The sequence below is a fragment of the Strigops habroptila genome, chromosome 1, assembly GCF_004027225.2.
Source record: "Strigops habroptila isolate Jane chromosome 1, bStrHab1.2.pri, whole genome shotgun sequence".
Lineage (NCBI taxonomy): Eukaryota > Metazoa > Chordata > Aves > Psittaciformes > Psittacidae > Strigops > Strigops habroptila.
In genome coordinates, this window is record NC_044277.2 from 102051171 (window position 1) to 102067484 (window position 16314).

The 16314-nt window shown below is 40.1% G+C and overlaps 1 protein-coding gene across 3 annotated transcripts in view; it reads left to right on the top strand.

Annotated features, from left to right (window-relative positions):
• Nucleotides 1-321: 321 nt before the first annotated feature.
• Nucleotides 322-16314, top strand: part of DLEC1 (DLEC1 cilia and flagella associated protein) — a 41974-nt gene continuing 25981 nt past the window's right edge. For all 3 annotated transcript variants that reach the window (XM_030489569.1, XM_030489578.1, XM_030489588.1), the window contains exons 1-16: nt 322-484; nt 1327-1467; nt 3080-3236; nt 3776-3886; nt 4940-5133; nt 5388-5608; nt 5850-5931; nt 6313-6400; nt 7208-7381; nt 8137-8273; nt 9177-9269; nt 10407-10497; nt 11418-11580; nt 13249-13441; nt 15368-15426; nt 15964-16138. In XM_030489569.1, coding sequence (XP_030345429.1) covers nt 452-484; nt 1327-1467; nt 3080-3236; nt 3776-3886; nt 4940-5133; nt 5388-5608; nt 5850-5931; nt 6313-6400; nt 7208-7381; nt 8137-8273; nt 9177-9269; nt 10407-10497; nt 11418-11580; nt 13249-13441; nt 15368-15426; nt 15964-16138 — 2112 coding nt within the window. In that variant the 5' untranslated portion in view covers nt 322-451. The remainder of the gene's footprint in view (nt 485-1326; nt 1468-3079; nt 3237-3775; nt 3887-4939; nt 5134-5387; nt 5609-5849; nt 5932-6312; nt 6401-7207; nt 7382-8136; nt 8274-9176; nt 9270-10406; nt 10498-11417; nt 11581-13248; nt 13442-15367; nt 15427-15963; nt 16139-16314) is intronic.

The following is a 16314-nucleotide window of genomic DNA, read 5'->3' on the forward strand; positions in this document are numbered from 1 at the left end:
CAGTGGAGCCCAACACCAGGGGAGGGGCAAGGCAAGCCTCCCGGAAAGCCCAAATCCCCTCAAAAGTTTCAGGTCAACATTTTGTTTCGTTTCTTATTAACTCATACAGCTCCGCTGCTTTAAAAGAGCACAAAAAGTAACTATTTTGGCCGGGCAGAAACGGGGTGCGACCCTCCCCATCGCCCTCAGCCCTCCAAGAGCGCTAGTACAGCGACATAGAGGCGAAAGGCGGCCGGGGGTGTGGGGGGTGAGGACGCCCGGGAAGGGGAGTGGAGGCTCCACCCCGATCCCTCGGACGGAGCTCAGCCCCCGGGTGCCTCCTCTCGGCTCCCGGGCCGGCTCCCCCGCCCCGCGGCCCGCACGGTCGCCCAGCAACGGCGGCGCGGCCGGGCTGCGGCAGGAGGCGGCGGGCGGTTGAGGGACGCGGGCCGGCCAGGACGCCAGCCTCGCCATGGCGCAGCGGAGCCTCCAGCCCTGCACGCAGGTAAGGCAGCGGGCAGGGCCGCACGGCACACACACCCCGCAAACAGCCTCACACGTGTGCACACACATGCACACTGACACACACACCCCCAAGCAGCCTCACATGCATGCACAGACACACACACTCCCCGAACACACACCCCACACACACATTCTCCCCTGCAAACAGCCCAACATGTATGCAGACCCCTGCACACAGACACACAGACACCTACACACACCCCTGCACACACACACACATACCCGCAAACAGCCTCATATGCAAGCACACACATGCACACTGGCACACCTGCACACTGACACACACACACCTCTGCAAACACACCCTCCCAAACAGCCTTACACACATGCACACACCTGCACATGGGCATACACACACCCTTCTGCATGCACTCTGAGGCACACAGACACATGTTGTACGCAAGGACTGGTACACACACTGTGCAGGGGATGTATCTCACACACATACACACCACTCATGAAGCCCCATATGGACACATCCCTGCATAAACCATTGTGCACATACACACTGTGAACACAGAGAACTATGACCACCACCATCGCCTGCATGAACAGCCAGCCAGCACAGGCACACTGCCTGTGTGCATGCCTGACTTTGTGTACACACTCACATCTACACGCTTATATGCCCTCACATCTCAGTGTTCATGTGCAAACATACAGTGTGTTCCCTTTCAGGGCCCTTCCTGGATACCTTTCCCAGCCATTTTCCCCCATTTTTCCTTCTCCATTTGCTAATTCCAGCCATTTTCACATGCCCAGGGATCTCATACTATCCTATCTTTGGCCGTAAGCATGAACATCTTCATTTTCTTTTCTCAGGACATCTCCCCCTTGCTGGCTAGCATCTTTGGGGACCTGTACACTGGAGACGTTTTTGGGGAAGACCTGGAGACAAACTGGATCAAGTCCCGAGGAGGAGACAATGTTTATCATGAGAGTTTTACTGAGGAGCTGCAGAAGGTACAAGTCAAAACCAAGTCAGAGTTTGGAGATCTGTTCAGCTTTCATTGCTACTTCATAAGATAAAAGAAAAAGACAGAGGGGGATCCTAGAACTGACATTGTAATGGAAATTTACTCAAACTCAGTTTCCCACAGAACCTTTCATATAAGTTAACATTCACCACATGCTCCTTTGTGATCTTCTCAGCTTCAGACAGCTTTTCAGACACAGAGTATAATCAGTAGCCCTCTAGATGCCTATTCCAATGGCTGACAACTCCCTGTAACTGCTAGTCAGGGTACTAGAGTTCCTATCTTACAATAAATTATTCTGATGTGCTGCATTTTGAAACCAGATGCTGCAAATAATATTTATATATGCTTAGTGGTGCTCTATGACACGTAATCTGTTAGCGTTTGCGACGCTGTTTGGGAATCTTGGACGAAATCAACAGTAGAAATGCAAAACACTTGTATTAATCATTGCTCTGATAGATATTGTCAGTGTATAAAGGTAGAGGCTATTGCTGGATGCCTAGAACAACAGGTATTTTTTTTTCATTCTGTGTCATCATGCTCCCTCAAAGGTTATCAGAGCTGAGAAGTCTGAAGTTTTGTACTTCTTTTGAGCCATTTGTGAATATATTGGTGGACACAAGTTCTGAATAATAAATGTGAATACTTATGCCTGAAATGGACTGCTTGGATAAGATTCATTTCAACTGACAGTACATGTCTGTAACGTGTATGTGACAGCTGAGCTAGTCACTTGAGGCTCTGTATCTTCAGAAATAAAAAATAAGTAAATAAACCCCAGGCATTTTTAGGGCATAATCCATCTAATCCATTTTAGGTATCACCTTTGGCATGGGGTGGAATTGTATGCTAGATTCCAGTGACAGTGAAAGAATCCCAGAATAAACAGGAGAGAAGGAAGCATCTCATTTTAGCTGAGACGCATTCTAGCCTTTCTATTTAAAAAAATAAACAGAATTATTTAATTCTATTAAATGAGCCAAAAGGTTAAATATTGGTACGGAAAAGTTCTATGGAGAGCTCAGGCCACAGATGCTCTTGAGACCAGTGTCTGCCAGTTTCTTTTGCTGTTGGTCTTGTATGTCTCTGTGCCTTTGCTATATTCTCTCTTTAACTTACATTGATACCTCTTTGAGGCAAGATTTTCCTTTATGACTTGTGTTTGCAAAGCACTTACCAGAATGGGTAGACTGATCCAAAATATTTGAGGAGAAGTGTCACTATTGGGATATTTTGGAGTTTTAGAAACCTTCCTAATAACTAGGAGGGAACGTTGACTTTAAATTTATTCCTACACTTATAGGCAAAATACAGTGCCATAGCTACTCTCCCACAGAAGGTAGAAGACCTTTCCCTTGTCCTGAGAGGGTTTCCTCATTTTTCACACATTTTCCTGGGCGGTGCTTCTTACCCAGCACAAGTTAAATGATAGAAATGATGGGTTTAGCAGGCCAGTTTATGCTTGTAAAGTAATGATGTTTTACCAAGTTGCCTGTACTTACCTCTGAAAGGCAAATAGAAAACATTTATCTGTAAGGAGATGTTAACAGCTCAAATTACACTAATTTGTCTACATTGACCCATACCCCTGACAGCTTCTTGATGAGTATAAGTGTCGACTGAGAGAAGCTGACAGAGCAGAAGAGAACATCATTCAGGCCCAGGAACGGGCAAAAGCAGAAGAAGAAAGGGTCCTAAATGTGCTGAAGGCAGATGTGGGGGAAGATTTCCACAAAATGGGACTGCCACCAGGTGAGGATTCTGGAAACACTATCTCCCCACTACATGCTTATGGTACCTGGAGACTAGTGCCACATTTGTCTAAATCACTGGTAGGACTGACACTAGACTCAGTGAGCAGTTGGTTTGGCATTACACCAATACATCAACGTCAAAGGATTTCGTGCAGAAATTCAAGTAGAGTGATGTCTGTTTAACACTGTAAGAAACTAAACAACCAGATCATTTTCAAGGTGTTAAATTTGCAATTAATGGCTTACCGCCTAACTTTATTACAGCTTAATTACCCTGATATGTAGCAGCAAAGAACAGAGATTAGGTGTTTCTCCAATGGTTGCATAGCTGGGTTTGAACTCAATTTAGAATTGTGGAGGTGCATGTCCAATTCTTGGGATTAAAATACCAGACTGTTTCTCTATCCAAAAATACTACCTGATGGTGATGCGTTATAAAGACAACATTACTTTGAATGAATCAAGATAGCGTATTAGTGTATTTTAAGGTACTAAGCTTTTGCATTATTTGTTTGTTTCTTTGTTTTACTATTGCAGTGGCATCCTGTTTTAGGTGGATTGTGGATAATGAACTTCTCAGAAGAAATAATTTAACCTGCCCTGATGATTACATCACTGATAAATTTCCTGTAACTAGAGCACCCAAAGGTAACTTTTAAAGCACAGAATAAACCAGACTTTTTAGAACGCTCTATAAGAATTTAATCATTGCAGGATGTAGCAGATCTGAGTATATTTTTATAGTTTTCTGCCAAAACAGAAGGGACTCTAGTACTAAAAGCATAAAATTCCACTAAAGAGACATTGTCAAACTAAAATTGATAAATTAAAAATTATTGAGTTTAAATGTGCTTAACCATGAAATTTAATGGTGGTCACACATTTGCTTATAGTTCTTTCCCTCTAACACAAAAACTACATTAATTGTGACTGCTCTGCCTCTATTCAATTTCATTCACACAAAGCTGCAACTCCATCCTCTATACAGATGGAAGGGAAGTAGTTACATTAAAAGCTATTTTCAGGGAAACAAAACTGTATTCTATATTTTGGGTTTAAAGTTTTCCAGTTCTAGAAATACATCAGTTCAATTTGCAAATGAAGATCATTTTTGGGCAATGTCAAGACTTCTTTTACTGACATGTGAACCAAGGTGAAAGATTTTACTATCATTAAATTGACATTTTTCAGCCAAGTCAAAGCAAACATTTCAGAGCAATCAACTTAGTCACAAATTCCAAGATTTCGGTTTGGGTTTTTTTTTACCTCATTGTAATTCCAAACAAAGCCAAAAATCTAACATCTCAGAGTTTGCTTAACAATAGAAACATGGAACTAGATGGTACATCCTGTTTATGTCAACATTCTGACTGTCATAAGTCCATCACATAGATATTTTTCTAAATTGAACAGGACATTCTAAGTTCCATTCACTTTTAAGATTAACGCAGCTTTTCTGAGAGTAACATAACTTTCTTTGTATGTAGCTTGCTTACTCAGTATTTCTAAAAGCTTTATTATTAAAGCACTAAGCTTCATTTGTGGAAAATATATCATAAATTTAAATTAAATTCTAGAGGATTTGAAGTATATTTTTACCATCAACAAAACTAAAATAAGTTCATACAGCTACGCTTCGAATATAAGTGCTTATAATTCATGTTTTTCTCTTATAGACTTAATTTTTTCTTCAAATTGCAGGAAAATCAGAACCTGGCTATGTCAAAGAGACATTTGTTTTTAAACAGCATGTTTCTTCACGCTTGTGGGACCAGATGCCTGCAGAGATTGCACATCTACAGAAAATACCTGGTAGACTGCCAAATGTGTCTTTAAGCACATTAACTCTGCTTTCAACTCCAGACTCTAGCCACCAGACTAAAAAGATAAGTAAGGTACATTTTACAGATTTGTTTTAGTCTGTCAGAACTATAAGGCCTATTGCTGTTGCTGTAACAAAGGGTGAATATCAATGCATCATTGTTTTGGCTCCAATACTTATTTGATCTGTTAAGAAAAGAGAAACACGATATTTCTGTATGAATTTTCCATGCTATATAGCTTTAATTGTACATATACAGATACCTTTTTCATCATCCTCAAAATTGCCATGTTTAATTTTGCACCATGATCTCTTTGTTTTTCAAAGAAAACTAATGCCTCACAGAAGCTGGCCTGGAAAGATAGTAAGTGCAAAGCTGAGGGAGAAAGTGAGCATGCTTACCTTGCCAAACTTGAGAGAAGGCAGAATTACTTGAAGAACCCCCGCTTTTTCCCACCAAATTCTCTTCATGGAGGCAAATCTCTTGTCATTTCTCAAGAAAAAGTGGAACAAACCATAGCCAGAAAGAAAGCAGAAGACAATAAAGGGTATGCAGTATATACAGTTTCTTGATTCTGAGCTGGAGTACAGAGAGAGCTCCACCATAGAATTACTGTGGATTTAGAAGTAGATATTTGAGCTAAATATTTGTGTAGTCACTTAGGAAACAAAGTATGTCTGTATGACATTTTGTTCTTACTGAGGGATACATTTTACAGTTTCCCATTTTATCAATATTTAAAGAACTGGGCAGTAAGATAATGTCTCCAGGTTTTTTTTCTCTTTCAGCAATACCTCATTTGTTCCTGTGTTTCTTGCCAATCCACCTACTGTTATGTTTTCTGATTATGAAGTTGGCCAGGTTTATGAGGTGAGAACTCACTTCTTTGTAAAGAATTAATTCTACTACTGAGGAGCATTATCTACATATCTCAGCCAATCTTTTGGCTTCCTGCAGTTTAACAAAAGTCTGAGTTTCTTCTTTATGTTGAATTAATGACCCTATAGCTTCCTTGAAGATACTCTTTCACACATGCCACTGACGCACTAACCAGTGAAAACTAAAAGGGACCTTTTTCAGTCTCCACTTTGTTTTGGTAGTATCTGATTCAGCCTTCGTTGAATAAACTGAGGTTTTTAAGTTGGTTGTGATGATAAATTAGTTACTACTAGTGGACTGCTGGGGAATTGCAAACGTTACAAGGAATGATGATAAATATAACGGAGTATTTTATTTTCTTTTTACATGAAGATGACTATAGAGCTGCAGAACATCACTTCAACATGTCATTATGTAAGACTTACCCCTCCCTCTACTTCAGCATTTGCCATTGGGCCAGGTAAGCATTCTTTTTACTGCCTTTAAGATGTTAACACATAAGAAATCTAATTTATCAGCTTATCAGCTTGAACAAAGATTTTTCAGAGACATTCTGTTTGCTTCTGCTATCCATAGTGCTCAGTTCTTCAGAAACTGAAGGCTGACTTATGTCTCTAGGACCATTCACATGCAAGTCATAAGCAGATTCAAATGGTCTAATGAGGAATTCAGGAAGACAAACTTACATTAAATTTTTCAAAGTTAGGTTGAAATGTACCCATGGAATACCTAGATTGAGTCTTATCCAAAATGCATCTGGGAACAGACATAGTTTCCACTATGGGGAAGAGGGCAAGAAGTAATATACTCCAGTTGCAGCAAGGAAGATTAGGTTAGAGGATATGTAGTACGATAGCTAGGCACTGGGACAGATTGCCTAAGGAGATTGTGGTATCTCAGTCACAACATTGGAGGAATATTTAGAAGAAGCTGGATGCCCCCATGTAAGCCTTGCTGTCCTGTGTAGAGGAAAACTGGGTAATTTCGCTAGGTTTCTCCTCTCTTTGTTTTCTGTAGTTAGGAAAAGCATATTTCAGACACAAAAATCATCTTTAAGTTGAGGGGAAGATATGCACATACACAGATTACACTGGCAGGCCTTTTGTGATTATTCATTTTTATCAGCTTGACTTGGGCAACAAATAGGGAGAGTTTACAGGCACCTTTCCAGAAAGAGATGTGATCCTAAATACATACATACGCCAACTTTAGGAGGTTTTAATTTTTTTTAATTCCATGCTTTTTTTTTTTCTCCCCGCCCCCCAAGGAAAATTTCCAGGAAAGGGAGGACTGATTGCTCCTGGGATGATGTGCCAGTATACGGTCCGATTTACTCCTAAATATCCAGGAGATTATGAAGACTGTATGTTAGTGGAAACTCAAGTATCAGAACCTCTTTTGATCCCAATCCAAGCTAAAAGACCACCTTCAGTGTTAACATGTCAGTACTGTCCAATTCTTAAGTTTCTCTAAAGTTAAAAGGATTTTTTTTTTTCATTTGACTGTCTCCAATTTTATGTCACATAACAAATGTGGCCAAACTTGGCAGTGCAGTTTCTATATTTTGATATCTACTTCATTTTCACTCATAATAGTTCTACTAGTTATTAAAATGTAATCCTGTCAATTTTTTCCTTAATCTTTTGTTCTTGTATTAGAAGAGTGAGCAGGAACCACTTATCTAGGTTTGTGTGTTGTTGATTCCTGGATTCCTAACTGTAATTACTTATCCTAAATAGTAATGAATTATGATTTAGTTATAAACATTTGATGCTATTAATTAATATTCATTCAATGGTACATTAAATATGTTTATTAATTATTACATACCTGCAGGGTTCACCTCTCAGATTTCTAGCTTCAGCTGTACCAACCAGGATTGCTTTTGCAGAAACTTGCTTTGATTTTTGCTAAAATCACCTTTCCTCTTATACTGAGCATGTTTCAAAAACATCTTACTTTCTGTTATCGTTCAATAGACTCTTTAAGTAGGAAGCACCATTAAAATGTAAGATGTATGTAGAAATATACTCCTTATACTGTTTAACTTTCAAATGGAAAGAATATGAGGGGGTTTAGGATGGCAGCCCCCAGCATATTCATATGCAGTAATGTTGTCTATAAAGAGTTATTTAAGAAGCAGCTGGCAGGCCTTCACTGTCTGTGCAGTCTGATTTTCTGTGTTACTCTTTACAGTGCCTCGTATTATAGACTGTGGTCCCTGCCTTGTTGGAGGAATAAAAGTAATGATGATTTTGTGCAGAAATGAGGGAGTTAGAACTGAGAAGTTCTCTATAATGCCAAAGAAAGCCTGCCCATCTCCGTATTTCAGGGTGAGTGATTAGAAAGGAAATACTGGACATGGTATGGTATCAGTGCCCTGACACAAAGGCCTTTTGAACTAGTCATGGGATGTTAGCACAGAAGTCATAAGGCCTTGATGGGGACATTGGTATTGTCACTCCCTCAGGGATTCACGTTTGTCCTCACGACCAATCTCCCTGGATGTCCATACCTTCTGCTTGTGCTCTGGCTTGCCTCTGAAAGAAGGTTTCTTGCTCAGTGGTGGGGTAAACTCAGACATAGATCGGGGAAAAGACAACTGGCTTGAACTTTAACTTTACCCTTAAAGCAAATAAAAATGCAATCAGTTTGAGCATTGCTTGAGCTGATTTCCTCCCCCTTCCCACCAAAGATATCACTTACTGACCTTGCTGCACCTGTAGACCTTGCAGTCCACTCCAGTACTGCACTGTCTTTAGCTTTCCATCCCAAAACAGATGTAAATGAAATGGACAAAAAAGATAAGATGTGGCTGGTAGATTGGCATTTTATGTGCTGGAGAAAAGGCTGAAGTGACAGCTGATGTGCCAGGATGTCCCTACTGAAAGGCTTTACTCAGTTCCAACTCAGTTCCAACTCAGAGTGAGTCATAAGCATGGAGAAACAGAGCCCCTGTGCTCAGGCAGAGCTGTTTTTCTCTGAACATGAATATTAGGGCTCCTGACACTATCATTTGTCTTTGGAGACAGCACCTTCCCTCCTGCTTTCACCAAGGTAATTATAAAGCATGGAGCTTTGAGAGGTGTGAAAAAAAATTACGGTAAGAGGTAAAACAGAGATGTTGTAGTATCCTGCCTGTTTTAGGTAATCCTGTGTTTTAAAAACAACAAACTCTATCTAATTTTTTAATCTTTCTTTTTGTTCTTTTTTTTTTTTTTTTTTTAACAACTTAGGCTGTTGCCACTGATGGTTTTGTGATACAAGATCCTTTTGGGATCCACCCTCCTGTGTTTGAGCTAGCCCCAGGCCAGAATACAACAGTAGAGGTTAGTACCAACTGCTATAGAAATTATTTGTACTTTACCAAAGAGACTAGCAAGATCATTTTAGATGATCTTGGCTGGACTTTTTGGATTTGGGTTTGTGTGAGCAAAAATGCTCAAATCCTTTTGTGCAATTATGCTGAAAGAATTGCAGTTGTGAGTCTTACTGGAGAGTCTTTTATTGAACTTCCAAGTCTTGCTTAGCCACTCAGAGACCAGTCAGATTTTCCCCACACTAAGAATCCTGTTAGGATTCATACCAGCCGGGGTTCAAGTCCAAGAAACGTTTCCTTTCTGAGCTTCCTTGGAAAAAAAGAAAGTCTTTTCAGGGAAAAAAAAAAGTCTTTCAAGTAACAGGTACAAATCATTTACTTATGATGTGCTCTTTTCTTAAAAAGATCCTGCAGTAGGTGTGCATTAATAGTTGCCACCACTGTTTTGTCTGATGTGAGTCACATTTTAATACAGATCACTATGGGGAGAAGAATGATATGGAGAGTGTGGCTAGCCTTCAGCTGCTTTTGCTAGTGCCTCCTGGCTGTTGATGAAAGGAATGGGTCAGGCAGGTGTGGATAAAGAAGAAATGTTTCTCCTCCTCTCTGTCTTCCCAGGTGCATTGCTTTAGCAGGGCCAGGCACATGTGGGAGAGAAAGAGGAGATAGATTAGGATGGGTTGGGTTAGCAGGTGGCAATGGATAACAGATAGGAGAATCAGTTAAAGGTTTTGGCCCCTGGACCATTCTTGTTGAGTTGGAACTAAGGGAGGGTATGCAGCAGTTGCCCTGCTTGCACTGTTGTGGCTTGAAAGGCAACAGTGGCATTACTCAGTAAGTGATTGAGGGCGGATCCAGTTCTGAGAGTTCATTTCATTCAACTAAGCCAGGAAGCTGCCTGCATCTCCAGTGGCTACAAAGGCAGCTTCTGATGACCATCCATGTACATGCATGTAAGTTCAGTGACCCAGAAAACAGCTATTTCTTTCTGGTTTTTATTAAGGATCTGTGATTCTGTTTCTTGCAAATGTAAGATTTAATAACTAATCACTACAACTGTCTTTTAGTGAACATTTATGAGTTTAAGTTTATTACTTCCCAGAGATAAATCAGTTACAGTCATTGCTATTTTGCTTTTCTCTTTCAGGTAGTGTTTTTTCCTTCTTTTCCAGAAGTCTCCAGGCAGACATACACCATTGTTTGTGACAATTGCCAAGACAGTGATGTTACAGTCACAGGTTTGTTTCTAGCACCTTTCAGAGATTGCATTTCTAACACCATAGATAGTTAATGTGAGTGGTGGTTGATGGCTTGAAGCGATGGTAATATTTTGCATCATTGGATCAGCCAAACACTTTGTCCTGTGATGGTGTTAAATGCTAAACGTTTTTATTACTGCTCCATTCCAGTGCATGAAGTACACTGTATTCAGAAAGCACTGAGCTCTTTGGCTGCCTACTGTAGCCAAAAATCCAAATGTAAAATGTCACAAAGTAGCAGAAAAGAAAACCTCAGGTGTAATTAATTTCTTAGACTTTGTATCAGTAATATGTCAAACTACAAAGCATCAGCTTTAACAGGGCAGAAATACATTTGGTTGTGAAGTAAATTTGGAGCACATCTTGGATTAGGGTATTGAGAAAAAGAGGCAGTCTTTGGATTAGCTAATGAAACCAGTTGAAATTCTTGTAAATTTTAGTGCTTGTCCTGTAATGTAATGGTGAGTACTAAAATATTAGGCTTGATTTGTCATCTGTTTAATCACTATTACAGGTATTTTCTTTGGAATTTTTTAAGTGGTGCATTTGCTGCTTATTTTTATTTTAATACACTGCTCAGAACACCTGGGACATCTCAGAACATTATCAACCATTGCAAGCACCTTGCTTACTTCAGTGAAAGGATGCTGATGTAAGTGAGCTGAGCTTGTGGCCCTGAAATCCAAATCTGTTAAATTTGTGAAGAGAAGATCCGTACTGATATATGTTGATAAAGAACACCAGGAAAATATTGTATGATTAACACGTTGGGGCTCTGAAATTTAAGGAAACACCAGGTATTATCAGTAATAGCAAAAGCCAGCCACAGCCATTAATGAGTAAAATGAACAATGTTAATAGCCAGATGGTATACAGTAATACCTACTTATTTCTTCAAGGGGTTGGACAGCTGATAGCTCTGGAGCTTTTATTTGTCATGGGTGGAGAAAGCAAACCCAAACCTGGTGAAGCTACTGATGCAACAGCGCAGCATCTCATACGATTTGACCCCCAAAACCCACACACCACCAAGGAGAAGAAATTGGTTATAAGAAACTCTACGTACGTAGCTACTACTAATAGAATAATGGTCTGCAATGTAAACATACTGGTCAGGATCTCATTTGTGATACCATACTCTCTCAAGCTGGGGAACTTGATATGCACTTGATAACCTTTGTACAGAAGCCTTGCTTCATTTTGCTCCATTGTTTAGTAATTAAGCTTTAAGGATATGTTTGTAAAAGCAGGAACATCATACACAGATCACATGTTATGGCAACCATTAGCAATACCATTTAGTTCATACACTGCCAAGGTCAATATATTTGCTCCCATATATATGAACCTGCAACTCCAGAAGATTTATAAATATAGATGGTTGCAGGAAATATTTAACAGGGTCATCCAGATGAGATTTATCTAACTTTTGGTGTGTATAATGCATATTTGTGTAACCGAGCTAAGCACTCTATACTCTTTTCCTTTATAGTGCAGGGAAATCCAATTCTGACTGTAAACATCTCCCATAGAACAAGGCATAATGTATTTTGGACTCCACTGGATCTCCACTGATTAAAATGGGAGTCCAATGTAACTAGCTTACGTTAGATTTTCCACCTGATTCCTACTATTGAGTCCTAATAGATTTAAATCCAAACTCTATTTGAAATCGAGGAATATGTCTCTATATACAATTAAATTGCACTGAATGTAATGGCATCCCAATTTTGATCCAGATCAGTTGGACAATAATAGAAGTACACTAATATGCATGATTGCAGTAGTTAGAGGCTGCAGATCATCAAAGCAGTGAGGGGCGGTCAGTGCTAGTTTAAGATACATTAATGTAAATTGCTGCTTGAATTTCTGAAAGGTTTTTTTGAGGCCTGGAAAACACGCATGCATAATGCTAGAACAGAATGCTGTTTGGGTAAAGAAAGTGTGATTCAGTGAACTGGGTGCTGTAAATTGATGAAGGATGTGACTATGCCAATTTCTACATTTTTTCTGTGCTATAACCATGACAGCAGTCCCTGCACGTCTGGTGTCAACATTTGTATGAACAAAGCTGGGCAGGCTGAGACTGAACTCCACAGAAGCAGGAAAGAGAAAAATTTCTTCTGCTATAGAAAGTGCTACAAGAAATTGTATGTGTTCAGTTTTGTCATCGATACTCAGATACTTTGATACTTTCAAATTCTGGTATCCTTCCTCCCCTTAGTAAGGCAAAGTTTTTGAGGTCAGCATGAGCGAGTTTTTAAAACCCATGAAGACATTCTATGGAATACACTTCTGCTGAAGCAACCTAGTTGAGCAGCCTTTTCTGGATTACAGAGAATATTACAGAGCCATTGCTATAATCTTAGCTGGAGCCCCTGTGTTTGTTGATATGTTGAAGACCATATCTTGCACTTGGATTAAATTCAGAATGTTATATAGATCATCAGCAATGATCTAATGCAAACATACTTGTATCAGCAGGAATGGTTCTGTTGCTCTCAGATTCTTGAAAGTATTGTAGAGTTTCCTAGAAGTTGCACTACATGACAGGTTAAATAAGGCAAGAAAGTGTTAACAAATATTAAATGTTTACATAATTTACTTCCATATATTAGCGTGTTCTTTGTACAGTTTATATACTCTGACTCTATGCTTCTCCCAATGTTTTACTCAAATATCAGGTTTTTTTAATGAAAGCTTTTTTGTTGTTTATTGATTTCTCTGCAGCCAAGTAGAACTTCCTTTCTACTGGCAGATAATGAAGCCCAACCTGAAACCATTAATACCAGAAGAAACTGCAGACTCCATGAAGGTCAAATACAACCGAGACACAGAGTCAGCCTTCTTCCTAGATCCTGAGGAGGGAGTTTTGCTTCCCTGTACAGATCATGAGTTTATTCTCACTTACACTCCACAGGAGGTATGACTTGTGATTCCTTCTTATCTACAAACTCCAGCTGTGTATTTTTATGCAAGTCATAAAATCCTTGCTGTGCAGATTTCTAAATGAAATTTAATTAGCTGGTACTATGCTCTGATAAACAATGTTCAAAATGTAGAGAGTTACTAAAAGAAAACATGTTTTGACTGCAAAATGTGAGACAGTTGCTGATCTCATTTGGTCATTTTTGGTACTGACTTGACACAATTTTACACTGGAACTATGGCCACATCCTCATAGCTGCAGCTGTGATGGTTGGTAAAGTTGCCACCCCCCACCACACTATCAGCTCCTCCACAGTCTCCTAACCCTTCCCATTCTGCTGAGTAAGCTGCATTGGGGATGTGCCCCATAGCTACTGCAGCCTAAGTAAGTTTGGTTAGCAAACTGATTATTTAAACTATTTCCAACTGTAGCTTTTCAGGGCTGAAATGGGTCCTATGAACAGCTGTGTGGTAAATTAGGAGGACAGTAGTAGTGTTTGGCAGAGAAAGAATGGCTTGCAGCTGTGGGCAAAGGGGTGCAACCATGTTTGAATGCAGCTGTACCAGTGACTGTTGTCCTAGTTTCTGCTCCCCTGTCTGTGTAAATAAGGAGCATGAGCTCACTGTATTAAAGAAACTTGATCCAATGTAAGCCCAAGAGTGGGAATATCCCATGCTGTGGTGATTGACGGACATAGGAATACCTCAAATAAGTATAGAAGAGAAACGAACTGGGTATTTTAAATACTTTAGTTCATAGAAAAATATATTGAATTAACATATACACTTAAATTAATATCTCTCTACAAACAAGTGAATCTTTTACAAAGCTCTTCAGATTTAAGGCCTGCTTCTGTGTTTCCTTTTTTCCCCCCCTATTAGAATACAGAGGGCATCTTCTTTTCCCATGATGGAAGAGTAGAAGGAACTTTGAATTAGTACAGAAGTACTGAACTTAATTTGGGGAGCCTTTGCAGATGCTTGTGCGTAGTATGCAATATACTAGGGAAATAATAACAGGCATGTCAAAAATGAGTATTTTTCTTGGAACCATACATACACCATGAGATCAGAATCTGGCTTAATATTTTGCAGTCAAACATGTTTTAGTAACTCTAGAGTTTGAATATTGTTTATCAGAGCTTAGTACTCCAATGATGAGCATTCATCCTTTAAATGTAAACTACTTTTCCGTCTCGGTTGATGAGAAGCTCAGCATGAGCCAGCACTGTGTGCTTGCAGCCCAGAAACCAACTGTGTCCTGGGCTGCATCACAAGAAGCATGAACAGCAGGTCGAGGGAGGTGATTATCTCCCTCTCCTCCTCTCTTCTGAGACCTCCTAGCTCTGGGACCCCTAACAGAAGAAGGATGTGGACTCATTGGAGTGAGTCCAGAGGAGGCCACAAAGGTGATCAGGGGGCTGGAGCACCTCCCCTGTGGAAGCAGGCTGAGAGAGCTGGGCTTGTTCAGCCTAGAGAATAGAAGGCTCTGGGGAGACCTTAGAGCAGCTTCCAGTACCTAAGGGGGCCTACAGAAAATTTGGAGAGGGACTTTTTTACACAGGCCTGTAGTGATAGGACAGAGGGGAATAGCTTTAAACTGACAGAGGGGAGATTTAGATTAGCTATTAGGAAAAAAAAATCTTCCCTGTGAGGGTGGCAAGGCCCTGGCACAGGGTGCCCTGAGAAGCTGTGGCTGCCCCATCCCTGGCAGTGTTCAAGGCCAGGTTGGACACAGGGGCTTGGAGCAACCTGGTCTAGTGGAAGGTGTCCCTGCCCATGGCAGGGGGGTTGGAACTGGGTTAGTTTTAAGGTCCCTTCCAACCCAAACTGTTCTGTGATTCTATGATTCTCTGGTCTTCTTTTAATCCTCAACATAACTGATTACTTCACATTAAAATCCTCTCCTCCATCTGTGTAGGTGAAGAGTTATCACAGTGTGATTCAGATGGTACTGGTGAACATCCCAGAATCACCTTGGTAAGCTGAGAAACAGTATTCCCTGATAAAATGTTTAGCCACATTTTAGCTATGCTATTACAGTAAGTTACGAAGATTCTTCATCTTTCTGATGATGATGGACTCACAGTAACAAGAGGTTTTGTCTGCACAACTAATTGTGGCACAAAGCATCTCTGTGAACTCATGTCTGAACACAGGCCTTAGCCCCAGTTAGGTCTGCACCTCTCCTGGAAAAAGATAATAGTGTCATTTTCTCTGTTCATATTCCAGGCTTTCTGCTGAGATTTCCAGCAGGTTTTCCTGTTATTACTGTTTTTCAGAGCTGTCTGTGACTTGTATACTTATTCATGAATAGACTGGGACAACTAGAGTATGTTGAAGAACTACCATAATTTTTCCAGTTTTCAATTGTCCCCTCCTGAGCTAACTGCACTGGGCAGCCTGAACTTGAGAAACTTTTGATGATTTTAGTTTTGATCTGGCAATTAAAAGATGGGATCCAGTTTGAACACCAGTTTAAGATGCTTAATAATTCTACCATATTTCCTCCAAAAGTTTAGTAAAAGATGAGATGCTTCAAAACATCCCAGAATGCAAAACAAAGGATGTAATAGCACTGGGAATAGAGGTTAAAGGACTAACAGAAGCATTTCATCTTCTTCTGGAACCATACGCCATTATCATCCCTGGGGAAAACTTTATTGGTGTAAACATCAGGAAAACATTTAAGGTTTGTTTGCTTTTGACTTCATTGTTATCATGCGCTTTGTGTCACTAGATGTCATAGGTGTTAGTAGAAGAGATCATACAATCCATGTTATTTTAGTTTTCTTAAATACTTTTAAGAGATGCCATGACTCCAGGAAGGTCTGTGCTAAAATCCCTTAGCAAGCCTCCTTAGCCCTA